The 16,780-nt window shown below is 39.3% G+C and overlaps 3 protein-coding genes across 4 annotated transcripts; 2 read left to right on the top strand and 1 right to left on the bottom strand.

Moving 5' to 3' along the window:
* Positions 1–3,058: 3,058 nt before the first annotated feature.
* Positions 3,059–9,216, bottom strand: LOC117458797 (transmembrane 4 L6 family member 4-like). 2 transcript variants are annotated; one of them, XM_034099465.2, is made up of 5 exons: positions 8,692–9,216; positions 7,919–7,984; positions 6,641–6,774; positions 4,285–4,509; positions 3,059–3,947 (listed from the first exon to the last, which is right to left on the bottom strand). In XM_034099465.2, the coding sequence occupies exons 1-4, from the start codon at positions 8,866–8,868 to the stop codon at positions 4,296–4,298; spliced, it is 591 nt and encodes a 196-aa protein (XP_033955356.1). In that variant the 5' UTR covers positions 8,869–9,216; the 3' UTR covers positions 3,059–3,947; positions 4,285–4,295. The 2 variants fall into 2 exon arrangements, with proteins under 2 accessions (XP_033955356.1, XP_033955357.1); XM_034099466.2 differs by having other exon boundaries at positions 4,290–4,509.
* Positions 4,438–6,626, top strand: LOC139435067 (uncharacterized). The gene is made up of 2 exons (XM_071205405.1): positions 4,438–4,496; positions 5,271–6,626. The coding sequence occupies exon 2, from the start codon at positions 5,400–5,402 to the stop codon at positions 6,147–6,149; it is 750 nt and encodes a 249-aa protein (XP_071061506.1). The 5' UTR covers positions 4,438–4,496; positions 5,271–5,399; the 3' UTR covers positions 6,150–6,626.
* A 676-nt stretch (positions 9,217–9,892) lies between the features above and the next one.
* Positions 9,893–16,049, top strand: LOC117457995 (mannose-P-dolichol utilization defect 1 protein-like). Its single transcript, XM_034098232.1, has 7 exons — positions 9,893–10,028; positions 10,798–10,863; positions 11,800–11,932; positions 12,391–12,476; positions 14,224–14,339; positions 14,843–14,953; positions 15,039–16,049. The coding sequence occupies exons 1-7, from the start codon at positions 9,938–9,940 to the stop codon at positions 15,147–15,149; spliced, it is 714 nt and encodes a 237-aa protein (XP_033954123.1). The 5' UTR covers positions 9,893–9,937; the 3' UTR covers positions 15,150–16,049.
* Positions 16,050–16,780: the final 731 nt, after the last annotated feature.

Below are 16,780 nucleotides of genomic sequence, written 5' to 3'. Positions count from 1 at the left end.
ATTTTTGATACCTTTGATATCTTGGTTTCCTCTAAGGTCTCATTGTTCTGTTGTCTTACATAAATTATAGTATCATAAATTGTGTATTGACACAATTGCTCCTGTGTTAGGATCAAACAGAAGTACATGATGATTCACCTTCATGATAACATGTCAGGGCAGGGCAGGCGCCGATTGTTCATTTTATGGATATATGACAAGTGTTTTACTGATGGGTTTTTTCACCTGTGGTGCTGCATCATAAAATAAAGTGTGCTATAATATTAATAATGCATTTTATTTCTATAGCGCTTTTCTTGAACCCAAAGACGCTTAATAATAACAATATAATAATAATAATAATAATCCACTAGCAGTATACACTTGACTGCTGGGAGAATCAGCAGGTGAATACGACACTTTAACCTTCCTGATATCCAACCTGTTGGCTCTCATAACAGTCAGCTGTTCAAAAGTAAATTTACATGTCCAACAAGTTGAGATAACTCTGAAACATTTGTATAGATAAAGATACTGTAACCGTATTGCTGTTTATTGCAGTCAACAATACAATGATGTAACTTGACAGTAAAAATGGACTATAATTAGCATTTGTATTTTTAATACACTGCAACATTGTAAAGCATAATTAAACGAAGCTAACGTTTTTAAAGTCTGATAAAATACAGTAGACAAGCATTTGGTGGAGTTTAGGGCCAGGGAAAAACGCATGCACAATTTATTTTAAACATTTCCAGAATTAAGATGTTTTTCAAACTATCGCTATTTAGATCTGCATTCAAATTATAAGATTCCCTCGTGGGGAAATTGTTTCTCTGCATTTGACCCATCCTAGTGTTAGGAGCAGTGTGCTGCCATTTTGAACGGCGCCCGGGAGCAGTGTAGGGAACGGTGCCTTGCTCAGGGACACCTCGGTAGCACTTGGTCTTGCCGGGACTTGAACTGGTGACCTTCCAGTTGTCAAGCCAAGTCCCTATGGACTTCGCCAGCACCGCCCTAGTATCATATTCAACCCGATATCACGGCAAGACGTGAACATGTGACGATTTACCATGCTGGGAGACGTGAAGATGTCACGAAATGTCATCCCTTCAAACGTGACAGTTACACGGTATTGTTAACCCATGTTAACCATTGGAGCAATAACCGGAAATGCCAAGCAAATGCTACCCCGACGGTCGGTTGTTATTGTCAATATTAATATAATAATGATTTATTTTGTAATAGTCACACTCGATTACGCCAATTTTCTTGTTACCCCAGCTGGTCGACACCTCTTTTAGCAGAAACAAAGGCTACATTAATGTAGTAAATCAATGTTAATCCATGCGTGTAGATCTGGTGTGGGATGTGGAATTAACGGACGTGATGTTGTGCGATTGAGTTGCCAGGCAACAGCTTCGATTCATGTTCATTTACAAACTACAACCGTAGTTATATTTAAAAACATGTTGGAAGGCCTCACGAAATACTTTAATGCAAATAAAAATGTAAATGTGAAGGAATATGTGTATAACAAAATACATCGGTGATAAATGAAACCGGAAACCGACGTAGGCAAGATCTTCAGCTCGATGATTGGATGGTTTAGCCGCAATGCATGCTGGGATTTGGGGTTTATGTGATGTGAAATCTGAAAACGTTTTTTAAAAACAAAATAAAACTTTATTCCGAGTGTGCTTGCTTTTCTCTTTGAAAGTCATCACATAACAGCATTGTAATACACGGTTTGGCTGCATTAAGTATTACATATCTGCCGTAGTTTTCTATGTATAGAGCCCTGCTGATAAAACTTCTAGACAAGCAGGAAGAACTGCCGCCAAAACTGAAAACGTGACGTGGATCATAAATATATAAGCAATTAAACAACATCTTACATTTCTTTTCACACAATACGTCTCCTTGCAGTATCAACACTAATTCGGCTGACTTTTATATTTGATCCAATTAGTAGATAGGCTGTATTTACACCATAACGGTGCACAGCTGATAGAAAGGGACACCTGGTGGTTAAAGCACGTTATTGCATTTTATTATTTATTATTAGATATTAATAGGAGGATGTGAAAAACAGACAAACTAATAAGGCTTAATTCAAACATTAAAGAGTACTTTAGGTTAAGGTCTTCTTTTGAATAAGAAAAAAGCTTTGGGGGTATAGAAGAAGAATATGGAGGGATGAAACCCTCTTTAATGGTCACACATGCAGAGCACACAGCACACACAGTGACATTTGTATCTACAGATACTATTAAGCCTGACAAAGTACTTAATGTCTAATATATTGCTTTCCTGCAATGTTAACTATGTTTAAGCACTTATTTGTTTAATATTTGTTTATTATTAAACTGATATTATACATATGTATTATACTCTTATAAGATGTAGATAGTATAAGAAATGTGCAGAATGACAGTATAATGGTGGAGGTATACACACAATATTGATAGATGTCTTGTAATGCACTGTTGAGGAACCTGCGACCCAAGTTTTTCATTCATTGCATAACGACACCGTAGTTGTGTATAATATGTCAATAAACCTTAGCTTAGAAAATCTTGAAATCTTGAAAGGGGTGTGGAAACTAGTCATTATATACAGTCTGTTGTGACAACACAGTCTTTAATTAATTAACTTATTAGTAGAGAATAACGAGTAATGAATATACTTTATAGGGATCCTATTAATATCTAATAATAAATAATAAAATTCAATAACGTGCTTTAACCACCAGGTGTCCCTTTCTATCAGCTCTGCACCGTTATGGTGTAAATACAGCCTATCTACCAATTGGATCAAATATAAAAGTCAGCCGAATTAGTGTTGATACTGCAAGGAGACGTATTGTGTGAAAAGAAATGTAAGATGTTGTTTAATTGCTTATATATTTATGATCCACGTCACGTTTTCAGTTTTGGCGGCAGTTCTTCCTGTTTGTCTAGAAGTCTTCTCAGCAGGGCTCTATAAATAGATAACTACGGCAGATATGTAAAATGTAATGGAGCCGAACCGTGTATTACAATGCTGTTGTGTGATGACTTTCAAAGAGAAAAGCAAGCACACTAGGAATAAAGTTTTATTTTGTTTTTAAAAAACGTTTTCAGATTTCACATCACATAAACCCCAAATCCCAGCATGCATTGCGGCTAAACCATCCAATCATCGAGCTGAGGATCTTGCCTACGTCAGTTTCCGGTTTAATTTATCACCGATGTATTTTGTTATACACATATTCCTTCACATTTACATTTTAATTTGCATTAAAGTATTTCGTGAGGCCTTCCAACATGTTTTTAAATATAACTACGGTTGTAGTTGAAGAGTTTGTAAATTAACATGAACCGAAGCTGTTGCCTGGCAACTCAATCGCACAATGTCACCTCCGTTAATTCCACATCCACACGCATGGATTAACATCGATTTACTACATTAATTTAGCCTTTGTTTCTGCTAAAAGAGGTGTCGACCAGCTGGGGCAACAAGAACATTTTCGTAATCGAGTGTGACTATTAAAAAATAAATCATTATTATATTAATATTGACAATAACAACCGACCGTCGGGGTAGCATTTGCTTGGCATTTCCGGTTATTTCTCCAATGGTTAACATGGGTTAACAATACCGTGTAACTGTCACGTTTGAAGGGATGACATTTCGTGACATCTTCACGTCTCCCAGCATGGTAAATCGTCACATGTTCACGTCTTGCCGTGATATCGGGTTGATCATATTATACCTGGCAAAATAATGATATCTGACTTTATTTTACTCAAACGTCATCTCATAATTGTTCTTCTTTTAGGCCCTAATGATCTTCCATACAACAGCAGTAACTTCAAAGCCAGCGTTTCATGCAGATGCAGCGAAGCAAACTTCTCCCAGCTTTCCAGTAGGTGGCGCCATTCAAATCTTCAGAAGTGGTATTAGTTCCTCCTCACTCATGGTTCCTGAATTAAAAAAAACACATCAAATGTAAAAAAAACTGGTGGACAGAACTTTTTGAATCCATCTATCTGCTGCGGACTAATTAAGTTAAAAAAGAAGTAGAGAGAAAGTGAGGTCCAAGAAAACAATTTCTGCTAAAAAGTGAGCAATGATTGAGAGACCTAAACATTTCAGATGTGTGTATCTCACACTGCTCTGTCACTTTAATTCATGTACCTTTCTTATTCATGTTTTATTATCTTTGCTTTCAAATGAGTGTTTTTAAATGCCATTTCATAATATGTTTCGTAACGTCTTTGAATTGCCTTGTGTTGAAAGGTGCTATGTAAATAAACTTGCCTTGCCTTTGCTTATGATGAAAGTGGGACTTCATTCTGCTTGTTCTTGTTGCAGGCTCCAAACAGGCAGCCAGCGAGGCCGTTGATCATCTGCACGGCGCAGAGCAGCGCCTGCAGACAGCTGGTGGCCATCAGGGTGAGGAACAGCCCGACGTTGAACTGCACCACGTTCTTAGGCTCAACACAGTTTTTCCACAAAGAAGCGTCGGCCAGGTAGGAGGTGTTACTGTGGGAAATAAGATGCTTAAATGACCACCACTTCATCGTTTTTAAAGGGGCCCTATTCTGTTTTTGGAGGGTTTCCTTTTCATATAGTGTGTTGTATAGGTTTTTGTGCATGTAGCCTAAATGGGCGGCAAAATTCCAGCACCAGACACTTTATTTACGCTGAGTATGGACAGTCTTGCACTATAATGTACATTCTCAAAGATATTGAAGTGACTGTTATTTTGTATATATTGATTGTAGTGCTTTTATTTAGGTCTTAAAGGTGGGGTAGGTAAGTTTGAGAAACCGCTTCGAAATCGCTAGAATTTGAAAATACACAACCGGAGAAAATCTGCCACTTCCTTGCCCCTCCTCCAACACACACGAACACGCACATGACCAATGAGGGCACGAGATAAGTGTGTGCCCGGATTGGTTGTACTTTTTACAGTATTACGGCTTCCACAGATGACATTTTTTTATGGATTTTTTGTCAAAGCACTTCAGATATTCATTGCTATCGGGATGTTAAGAGCATTCCATGGAATATAACAAAAAGTGTATCTCGAGCCGGTTTCTGAAACTTACCTACCCCACCTTTAATGTGTGCATTATGTATAAATATATCTATTTGTATACATATTTGTTTTTGTATTCAGGATTGTGAGAAACTGTATTTCGAGCTCTCTGTCTGTACACAGAAACTGGAAGATTGACAATAAAGTTGACTTTTCAGTCGTTGACCTCCTGTTCACCATTTACATGCTCCCCCTCGGCCAGATCATCCGACATCATGGACTCAACTTCCACTGCTACGCTGATGATACCCAACTTTATCTCAGCACCACTCCATCCTCCCAGCTCCCCCCTCAGTCTCTCATCAACTGCCTGCATGACATCAAGACATGGATGTCTTCAAACTATCTGAAGCTGAACAGCGGTAAAACAGAGCTCATGGTTGTGGCACCCAAGGCACTGCTCCAGAAGGTTGGTGACTTCGTCCTTGAGGTCGACGGCTGCTCCATCTCCCCATCTCCTGAAGCCCGCAACCTGGGTGTGATCCTCGACTCCACCCTTTCCTACCATTCCCATGTCAAATCAGTGACCAAATCGGCCTTTTACCACCTGCGGAACATTGCCAGACTCCGACCGTCACTCTCGGAGTCGGTTGCCGAGACCCTGGTGCATGCATTTGTCACCACCCGCTTGGACTACTACAATGGTGTCCTGTTCGGGGTTCCCAACAAAACCCCGGACAGGCTCCAGTATGTCCAAAACTGTGCTGCTAGGGTACTCACGCACACAAAGCCGTGGCAGCACATCACTCCCACCCTCATCCACCTCCACTGGTTGCCGGTCAAGTTCCACATAAACTATAAAGTCCTCCTCCTGACCTACAAGTCCCTCCATGCCCTTGCCCCCCAGTACCTATCGGACATCCTCCACCCACATGCCCCACCCCGGAACCTGCGGTCTTCAGACTCTGGCCTGCTCACCACCCCCCGCACCAAACTGAGAACCTTCGGGGACAGAGCCTTCAGTGTGGCAGCCCCCACCCTCTGGAACGCTCTCCCTGCGGAGATTCGAAACATCCCCACACTTGACGCCTTCAAAAGGGCCCTCAAGTTCCATCTGTTTGCCAAGGCTTTCGGTCCTTAAATCGATCTGTTGTTTTGTCTGTCTGACCTTTGTTTTGTTTTGTTTTGTGTGTGCTCGCCCCAATTCCTGTAAAGCGACCTTGGGTCCCTTGAAAGGCGCTATAGAAATCTCAGTTATTATTATTATTATTATTACTTTGACAAAGGCTTAAGTTTCCTTCAGAGGGAGAAACGCCTCCATTGGACTCCTTTGTTTACTAAGTAACACCGGCTAGCGCTCCAACATATATTGTACAAGATAGGCTAAGGTGCGGGACATCTGTAAACGGTTGACCAATCACAACAGAGCCGGCCAGTTAACCAATCAGAGCAGACTGCGCTCTGGTTTCAGACAGAGGGTGAAAAGAGGTGCTGCAGCACAGGCAGTATGAGAAAAATAAAGAGCTTTTTCAACATTAGAGCATGGAGACATGTCACAGTAACATAAAATACTAATATGAACCTGAAGATAAGCATAATATGTCCTTTTTAAATCGGAAATCTGTTCGTAACCTGTGTTTGAAAGGTGTCGTCCATTTGTCCTCAGCGTAGCAGAGGGGCCCACTGTTCAGACCGACCATCGCCACAGTGAAGCTGTAGAGAGCGCCGGCCACCCCCACTGCAGCGAAGGCAATGGAGAGGAACATCTGCAGTCAAATGATAAAGAAAGGTCAAAGATTTAGATGTTAAAACCTATTATGCAAAATCCACTTCTTCATGTCTCTTCTACATCAACACGTGTCCCCTCTTCTTCATGTCTCTTCTACATCAACATGTGTCCCCTCTTCTTCATGTCTCTTCTACATCAACATGTGTCCCCTCTTCTTCATGTCTCTTCTACATCAACATGTGTCCCCTCTTCTTCATGTCTCTTCTACATCAACATGTGTCCCCTCTTCTTCATGTCTCTTCTACATCAACATGTGTCCCCTCTTCTTCATGTCTCTTCTACATCAGCATGTGTCCCCTCTTCTTCATGTCTCTTCCACATCAACATGTGTCCCCTCTGTGTAAAGAGACTCTGAACGTTTCAGGAACAAAGATTCTCTCTCTTTTTGTCCTGATCCATTTCTATAAAAACCTGTCTGAAAATGAGCTGATCAGATTTTGGCCACTTTATGATGTCATAACGATTTTGTGGGTTGTGTAACCATTAGCCAATCAGCAACCAAGGTAGCCCCCCCCCCCCCCCCCCCCCCCTTATCACCTGAATCTCCTCCTAGAGCACCATTGTGTTCTTTGTAACCAAATATCTCTCAGAGGGGCGTGGGGGAGGGGCTCCTTAGTTTCATCTAAAGTAACAGACAGAGAATCAGCACTTTGGAAACAGGGCTGAAACAGAGGGGATTATGGGTAATGCTGCAACGATCTGTTTGGTGTTTGGAGCCAAACACTTCAGAGACATGTTTGTATATATCTGAGACCTGTGATATATTGATGAAAAACAGAATAATAGGGGACCTTTAAAGGATGTTCAGATGGTATAGAATAGATTATACCAGTGGTTTTTCTGGTTGAACCGACGCTCTTACGATAGAAATGAGTGTGCTTTTTTAAAGTAAGAAAAGGGGAAACGAAATGTGCATCTTCATCCCTTTATGGAGAATTCATGTTCTGCAATGGTGATGCAGCGTATTTGTTTTCCTTTGTTTCTTATCGAGTCATTCTCAGCTTGATTAACGTCCGTCAAACACTTGAATCTAGTAGAATGTTCTTCTTCCCCTGAGAAATAATAGATTGACAAAACAAAGTGAACTCAAGGCGCTCTGACTAGCTGTCCGACTGACTCACCCCAAAATGATTCCCACAGCAGCCATTTTCTCCAGTGAAGTGGATGTAAATCGATGAGATCAACACCTGTGGAGGAACACATTAGTTGTCAGGGGATAAGAGGACGCCATTGTGTGAAAACATGTTCAAAATAGCAAATGAGATTCCTTAAAAAAACAGATCAGCACCAGGGAAACCTTTCCACAGTCCGTTTTGAGGGATTCCTTTTCAAACCTTTCATACAAAATGTAAGTCTCGGTGCCTCTTGAAGGTCTCTTACACTAGAATGGGATACGTGTTGACTCTGGTCAAAAATATCTAGTTAAGAAAAACACATATTTTGACCAATTTAGCCCCAAATTAGGACTAACTTACTGAAACCAATTAAACAAACGCTATAGAGAATGTTGTTCATTTACCATAGGCAGCACAATTCTGAAACAAGTTACATCTATTCCAAAGTCATCTCCTTCAGACGGTACAACCACCACGGCCCCTGGCAGACCACCAAACAATACTGACTATGACAATCTCGTGCAATAACGCTGCTACTGTATGTGCGATATACACTCTTTTGCAGTTGCAGCAGAATGCAGTCGTTATTCTGCTGCAACTTCACTCAGCAATACAACGTGCAATACATGCATTATATACAAGCTCTACACATTCATAATTTCACTTAGCTTTTAAAATGTGCACCTATTAGTCTTTATTTAAATTTGGACTAATATGGGCTTGTCTCTATTTTGTCTTTTTATTTGTTTGCCTTTATTCTGCTGTCTGTTTCCACTCACCATGATTCCTCCTCCGAGGAGCCCCCCCATGTATTTCACCTCCTCGGTGATGTGGCCCTCTTGTGCGTACTTGACGGACCCGGCGGGGAAGAACAGCACGATGTTACAGAGGATGGAGATGAACACGAACGGATACAGAGAAAAGGCGATGCATTTGGAACATTTTGCAGTACACATCTTGTCAGAGTGGATGTTGACTAACGGCTCTATTCCTTTGTGTTTTTAGAGAAGGCAAGTCCCCTGATGGTGAGGGAGGTGTGCTAAGTTACACACGCACTGGAGTTATTTATTTGAGTAATTTTAACTTAGCATATTTTGCACCAGTCTTACTTAAATAGGGGGCGGGATCTGTCATGTGTATGTATATGTTATATGTTTACACGTCTCTCCTCATTTCATGCAATACAATAGAATTTTCTCTGTAAAAGATGAACTACTCACCTGATTAATCAATATATAGATATCTAACCAGGGAGTCAAACCTGCAATGCATCATAACCATAGAGATCATAACATGTAATTGATGGCTTTAATGTCGGAAGATGAAAACTTAGAAATATGGAAGTTGTCTTTTGTATTGTTTAAGTGTAATGAATTTAGGATTCCCTTATAAATAATGTTAAGGAATGTATTTATTCAATTATTTATTTGTATAAGTCCCCGCTGCAATTTTTTTTTTTTATCACGTTATTGTGCAAAATCTTGAATATGTATTGTCGCCTATATTATTATTATGATTATTTATTTATTTGATTTAAGTGAAAAATAAAACTTCTTCTAAATGTAGTAATTTCATTTCAATTAATTTCCTATTTTTTTTTAAATAAAATTGAAAACACAAATTCATATTTTTGCATTTTCCTATGATCAGTTTTTTTAAGGAAGGAAAGCAACAAGTAATTTAAATGGCCCTTTCTTCACATGGGGGGAAAAAGCTAAAACTTTACACCAAAAACTAATCAAGTATTTATATTTTAAAAAATTAATACATCATATTAATGATAAAGGTTGTTTGTATAGTTCATTGTTAAAGTTACAACATGCTTAACAAAATATATATTCAGCTATCATTATTTAAGATGCCTATATTTAACAGCAGAACAATTAATAACTGGACAGGGGAACCTATCAGAGAGAGAGGGGGGTCTTCAGAGGTCAGTGTACCCTCCGGCTCCTCTGTAAACACCGGGGATCCTCAGAGTCCCTCCCCCAGGCACAGAGCACCAGTCTCGGCTGCAGCTCCACCATGGCCCCGTCTGCCTTCAAAAACTTCCTGGTTACTTTTTTAATGCCCGAAAAATGTTACGAGAGGTTTTTCGTCAACTTCAGCATGAACGGTGAGCTCCTCGCGAGGACGTTTCGGAACGAAGAGCGCTTATTAATATATAAACAGTCTCTGGGGAAATCCTGCAGAAATCTCCAGATGTGAGGAGGCGTTTCTCCTATAGCCTAGCACTGTGTTTAGCGTTTTCACAAACTGTGATAATGTGTTAAATGTGGCTATTATTTCTGTAATTCGTTTACAAAATCCTGTTTAATGCACACTAAAGCAGGGGTGTAAAGTAACTAGGTACATTTACTCAAGTAGGTGCTACTTGTACTTTAACTGCGTGTTTACATGTTATGCTACTTTGTACTTAGTTCTACTTCCCCTCAAATCAGAGATAAATCGTGTACTTTTACTCCACTACATGTATTTAATACCTTTAGTTACTTCACAGATGTGGATGAATGATGTGAAATATAATCAAGTCTTAAATCAGACTTTAGTTCCACCTGGAGTAAATCCACAAGCTACCCTGCAGAATACAAAGTCATTAAGCTGCACCTTTACCAGCTTTGAGAACACTTTAATGATCAATAATTATAAAACACATCATATATTATTCTGAAATGGACCAAACTGCAGAATGAGTAGCCTACTTTTACTCTTGGTACATTACATATACTTTTGTACTTTTACTTGAGTAACATTTTGAATGCAGGACTTTTACTTGTAACAGAGTATTCCTACACTCTGGTACTTCTACTTTTACTCAAGTACAAGATCTGAGTACTTCTCCCACTTCTTATTGTTTTTAATATTTGTTTGTATCTATGTTGCAGGGGCTTGCCTTAGGTTTGTGATGAACAGAGTTATGGGATTGTTGATCTTACTGGACACTTTCCTGGGTAAGAAGATAAGCCTTACATCTGATGTAATCATGCAACAGTCACAAAGAAGTCTGTTCTCTCTATAATGATTGATGAGTGGCCACCACAGTGATGAGTCACAAACCCTTCTGGTAAACTGTTGTGTAATGCTGAACACTGTAGATCACCATGGCAACATCAGGCCTGCTAATGGCATCACAACACCACTGCATTTAAATATCTGAAATGCAGAAACGGTGACATCTCTAAATGTCTCTTAGAAGCTGAACCCTGCCACTGCAAACATAAAGTAGAACATTGTATCTGGATAGTAAGAATACTAGTAAGACATGTAGTACTGTACTGTGAGTTTTCCATCACCTAACCTACTATACTCCACCCTAAATTGCTCCTGTGGGTATTGTCCACAGTATTCAATGTATTATACGTAATATGTAATGTACAGCACTTTGAGCACTGGGAAAAGCGCTAAAAATAAAAACCATTAATTATGATGATACTGTTCTATCACCTTTTCATGCCATACTCTATTATTCTATGACTTTTAATGACTTTAAAGTGAGATGTTATAACGTACTATACAAGTACTTTTTTTTACATTAAACTATACTATAACTTTTTTGTGAAATGTGTATAATATACTTTATTTTTTAACTCATTTTTATTGCATAATATGCAATTTTATGGCTAACTGCTATGAAAATACTATATTATGACATTAGCTGTGACATACAATAATCTTTCATATTTCCACATTCCTTTGAATGATAATAATAACAATAATAATAATAATAAGAAACAGAAACAGAGCAGCTTCCCCCTCAATGAAATACAGACAATAATTGCAAATCAAGAGCGAAATGTTTCCGCCTTCCACTGCAATTGTTCAATGTTTTACTCATTTGTAAGTATTGTTAATCGTGACACTGACTGCATGTTGTGGTCTCTGTGCAGCGCAGCTCCCCCAGCTGCTGAAGATATTGTGGAGGAGAAGTGCAGACGGTCTGAGTCTGACCTCCACCCTGCTGCAGCTCTACGCCTTCTCCTGTCCTGTCGTGTACGCCATAGCACACCACTTCCCTCTCTTGTACGTATATAGCATCGAAAAAACACAAAAGACTTCTCTGTCTGATTCACTGGTAGATCAGACCACAAGTCATTAATTAATCAGTTGCATATGTTACTCATTATTCCTCTTACTACTGTGTCAAGGTCCCGAGTTGAGATGCATTCACTTTACTGTTTACATCTATTTCTGTGATGCTATTAGTGTACTCCAATGTCAACAACAAGCCCAACATCAAAGCGCGTTTCACCAGTTATTTCCTCAGCTTCAGTTTATGAATATATGACTCACTGTTTGAACAAGCGACTGGGTGTGCACTGATGACATCCATTCAAACAAATGTACACTCCTTAATGCCAATCTGCCAGGTAAACAGGACGTCTGTTAATGTTCTGCAGAGAAGGATGTTTCTCTGAGAGCTTTTGCCTGCAGCTGACTGTATATCTGTTATTATACTTATGTGTTTTACTTCTTCGCAGTGCCTGGGGTGAGAGGCTCATCACGTTGACCCAGACTGCCGCCATTGTCTTCCTCATCCTGTATTATCGTGGCCGAACCCTCACAGGTTAGCGCACACTCAAGCACAATTTTCTAATTTCATATTCCAACTTTTTTTTTTTTACGGGATGCCGTGGGGGATGTGGTGTGTGAGGAATCTGGCGGCTGCATGTTGTACCAGTTGTACCCCCCCCCCCAAGCTTTGTCATTACAAAATCATGCCTGTTATGATCACTTTAAACCATTTCCTTACATAGTTTGTTTTCCAATCCTTTGTACTTACTTTTTTATCCAAAAATGATACCCTCATTACATTGCCTACAATTGTTGATGTTGAACACCTTTTAAAAACCACACCACCTTTTGCCAGTACAGTAGTTAAATTTAGGAACCATTGAAATAGATTCTGATTAGGTTTATCTAGATCAGTGTTTCTCAAACTTTTTCATACCAAGGACCACTTAACCAAGGGGTGTCAAACTTAAGGCCCGGGGGCCAAATCTGGCCCGCGACTTCATTTCATGTGGCCCGCAAGAGCTTGCAAAGAATATAATATGTTTATTATACGGTTACATGCCACTTTACAGAAGCAGGTTGCCCATAAACTACATGTCCCACAATGCATCTCGTTTTGTGACATGCGCACTGAAGAGACTCACAATTATTTGCCCTGGACTTCTGCTTTCAGACGTAGTTAATTACTAAGTTATTATCCTATCCGATAATAATCAAATTCAGAGGCAATAATGTAATATATAATACATTATATATATTATATATTTATATATGTATATTTATATATGTATATTTATATATTTATAGTTACAACCGGCCCTTTGAGTGCAACCATAATGTTAATGTGGCCCGCGATGAAATTGAGTTTGACACCCCTGACTTAACCAATACAAAAACACTCGCGGACCACCTAACTCCACAAATATCCAAAATCACATCCTTTTTCTAGAACAGATTACAAATCGGCTGAAAATGGTACAAACAAGTGGCAACATGTGTGACGAAGGTGTTGCGCTGGGCTTGAAACTTAAGCTCGCTCCATTGCGGAGATATTCCCACGAGAGTGCGGAAACCTTAAATGTATTTATTTATTTCAAATGTGAAATGTTACCAATATACTCACGGACCACTAGGGGGTGCTCACGGACCACCAGTCGTCCGCGGACCACACTTTGAGAAGCACTGCTCTAGATGAAGCCTCAGCAAGGCTTCAACCTGCCTTTTTCAAGCTTAAAGACTCTACAGAGTTATTCAATAAAAAATGTATATAGTCATAACTGTATTTTCACAGAAGGTGACTTTTGTAGAGTCATCAGTCACATCAATCATTAAGAAGTCAAATGCTTTATTGACAAATGAAAAGGTCCTGTGCATCCTGTATGAGTACATATATTTCTGCTACTAAAACGCTTGTGTGCAGCTCTGTTGTTGTTCAGTTTGATGTTTATGCGAAGAGGGGTTTATCAGTGACTCATAAAGTCTTCCTGTTTAATTTTTTGCTCAATGCTTTCCTGGAGCGCCCTCTTGTGGTGTTATCTTGTGACTCATACACTTGGGAGGGACCTTGTGTTCAAAGAGCACATTTCTCTGAGTTAAAGAGGACATATTGTGCTCATCTTCAAGTTCATATTTGTTTTTTGTGCCTCTACTGTTTAATGTTTAAAAAGGTCTTTATTTGTCCTGTACTGCCTACCTCTTTTCACCCTCTGTCTGAAACCAGAGCTGGTTTTCAGTGTTTTTTTTTTCTTCTTTGTGCATGAAATTCTTTATGCATTCCTGTTATTCTCTTTTCATTGCAGGAATTCTGTTCCTCTTGGCTTTCGGAGGGGCCATTTTCCTTCTGGCGTCCTATGCAGCGGCAGCAGTCGTCTCAGCGATGCAGGCCTCCAGTTTGCCAGCTGTAATAGCAAGCAAGGTAGCAACTCAAACATATCTCTGCAGCTCAATATGTTTGCTGTCCTATGACCATTAGGTAGATTTGTCTCAAAATGATTAAGTATGAACAGACCAATAATGCGTGAAATGTGTTAATGTAAATCACTTTCCACAAATGCAAAAGAAAAACGTGCAAACTCACAAAAATATTTAGCACGTACACATACAAAACTACAAATGCACTAGCACTGTTTTATTGTGTTGCACTGCTGGAGGACCTCAGATCTTCATCATCATAAGTACACTGTAGCTATATGTACACATGACAATAACAGTCTTGAATCTGGAAAATCAAGAAGTAAAATCTGTGAATTCTCTAATTATAAAATACAACTAAACAAATCACACTATATCTTTCTAACATCTCTGTTAGTGGATCACTTTTTTACACACATGGCTTTTTGAGACAAACTAAAAGTAAGCATGCAAAATGTAAATCTATCAGAGGACAGAGAATGTATTTGCTGTTATTGTTTTTTCCAGGTCTTCCAGGCTGGAACAAACCACAGTAACGAAAGTACGGGCCAGCTGTCCTCTCTGTCGGTGCTTCTGTCCTGGGCCGGCTCTCTGGGATTCATCTTTGTGTCTCTACAGGTACGCTCAGACAGAAACACAGCATGCACTATTCTACAATCACTCATGGTTATCTTTACCAACTGCTCCAAACTGTGTCTTACAGGAGACAGGAAACTGGTTAGCCACGGTGTCCCACACTCTGTCAGCCTGTCTCAGCTGCGTCCTCCTGGCTCAGGTCTTCTGCCCTGATGCCACCAAGAAGAAGAGCGAGTAGAGGTGGAGGACAGTGATGAACCAACACTCACATCATATGCAAATCCTTCCTGTCCTAGGAGGAAATGCTTTGGGATTCTGCGCCTGATGTTGGAATAAGAATGGCTAGAAATACAGCACCGATGTAGGAGGAAATGTTTACAGTACAGAACATTTTTTGTACATATATTATATATATATGGCTGTATGCTACATTTAGATATTTCATATTGAGGATATATCATGCTAATTTCCAGGTGCATATTTGTATTTCTTGCCTCTACATGTCTCCACGCTTTAATGTTCAAAAAGTTCTTTATTTTTCTCATACTGCCTGTGCTGCAGCACCTCTTTTCACCCTCTGTCTGAAACCAGAGCCCAGTCTGCTCTGATTGGTTAGCTGGCCAGCTCTGTTGTGATTGGGCAACTGCTGAGAGAAGTCCCGCTCCATCACGTACAATGTGTTGGACTTCCTGCTTAGTGTCTGGATCGTTTATGTCCCGTTCCACATATCTCCATCATGTATTATGATTGTATTTGAAACTGTTTGTGAATAAAATACATTGAATGTAACGTCATAAAAGTTACAGTTTAGTATGTCAGAAACTAATTATGGTATATTATGTCAAAAAAGTATAGTATTTCCTCCTAAGCAACCGTTTTTAATTTTGTATGCAAGAAGCTTTCCATTAACAGGTTTATATGCTTCAGGTAACGCCCGCCCTCAAATGATCACTGTTGCTCGGTAACACTGGATGTTTGCAGGAGCTCAGCCAAGACACACCGAGGTAACCGTGTTGACCTTGTTTGTGTTTTCCATCCAACAGCTCACACAATGAGATATCACCAGATAATAAACCGTTTCTTTATTTAATGATGCTGTTTATATTTGTCTCTGTAATAAAATGTAAGATTTAAAAGAGCTGTCACCTTCACTCACCTTTGTGTCGGCACTGTGAAGACCTTAGTTGAGCATTATCAAGGTGTACATACACAACTGACCTCCTCCAGTCCTCTTTGTTTGCCTTTTACACAGCATTAGCCTTGTGCACCATGCCGTGGTGACACAACTGACACGAAGTGAATCTCGTGAAACTACAATGACAAAATACAAACAAAATATACAAAATTAAAGCCTGTTGTTGCACACGTGACGTGACATGATATATACACATTACTGCAAGTGAAAAAATAAAACCCTGACGCCTGCAGGTAGATAAAATAATAGTTAATAGTTTATTTGTGTTTTTCATCACCATTTGTATCTTACTATATCAGTGGTGGTATGTATTCAAGTAATAGCATGTACTTTACTTTGATATCTTATTTATACTTCTACTTCAGTACCATTCATAGGGAATATTATGCTTTTTAGTCCACTACATATCATTTACAGCCTTAGCTACTTTAAGTACATATTTGTATTAAGAAATGTAATGTTTTATTTTAAATTAAACCACAGTTTTCACAGTTCATACAAGAACAGTTTTTAATAGATTGATTGTTTTAGGTTTTGGATTTTTCTTTAGATACTTAGAGTGCTTGTATGTATGTGCACATGTAATTTTCCTCTCTGTGGGACAAATAAAGGTATTCTGATTCCGATTTCAATTCAGGCTTTTTAATTGGAATAAAGTATGTTCACAGTATGGT

The sequence above is a fragment of the Pseudochaenichthys georgianus genome, chromosome 14 (assembly GCF_902827115.2).
Source record: "Pseudochaenichthys georgianus chromosome 14, fPseGeo1.2, whole genome shotgun sequence".
Taxonomy (NCBI): domain Eukaryota; kingdom Metazoa; phylum Chordata; class Actinopteri; order Perciformes; family Channichthyidae; genus Pseudochaenichthys; species Pseudochaenichthys georgianus.
The sequence above is the reverse complement of the archived record's forward strand: the minus strand, read 5'-3'. Positions and strand labels throughout refer to the sequence as shown.

What these genes read in the sequence shown, in the direction of transcription:
- LOC117457995 (XM_034098232.1), top strand. Translation starts at nt 9,938, where the DNA reads ATGGCCCCGTCTGCCTTCAAAAACTTCCTGGTTACTTTTTTAATGCCC. An exon ending in GCACACCACTTCCCTCTCTT is followed by an intron (nt 11,933 to 12,390) that starts GTACGTATATAG and finishes ACTTCTTCGCAG; the next exon opens with TGCCTGGGGTGAGAGGCTCA. An exon ending in TCATCTTTGTGTCTCTACAG is followed by an intron (nt 14,954 to 15,038) that starts GTACGCTCAGAC and finishes TGTGTCTTACAG; the next exon opens with GAGACAGGAAACTGGTTAGC.
- LOC117458797 (XM_034099465.2), bottom strand. Translation starts at nt 8,868, where the DNA reads ATGTGTACTGCAAAATGTTCCAAATGCATCGCCTTTTCTCTGTATCCG. An exon ending in GCTGTGGGAATCATTTTGGG is followed by an intron (nt 6,775 to 7,918) that starts GTGAGTCAGTCG and finishes ATTTGACTGCAG; the next exon opens with ATGTTCCTCTCCATTGCCTT. An exon ending in ACGACACCTTTCAAACACAG is followed by an intron (nt 4,510 to 6,640) that starts GTTACGAACAGA and finishes TATTTCCCACAG; the next exon opens with TAACACCTCCTACCTGGCCG.
- LOC139435067 (XM_071205405.1), top strand. Translation starts at nt 5,400, where the DNA reads ATGTCTTCAAACTATCTGAAGCTGAACAGCGGTAAAACAGAGCTCATG.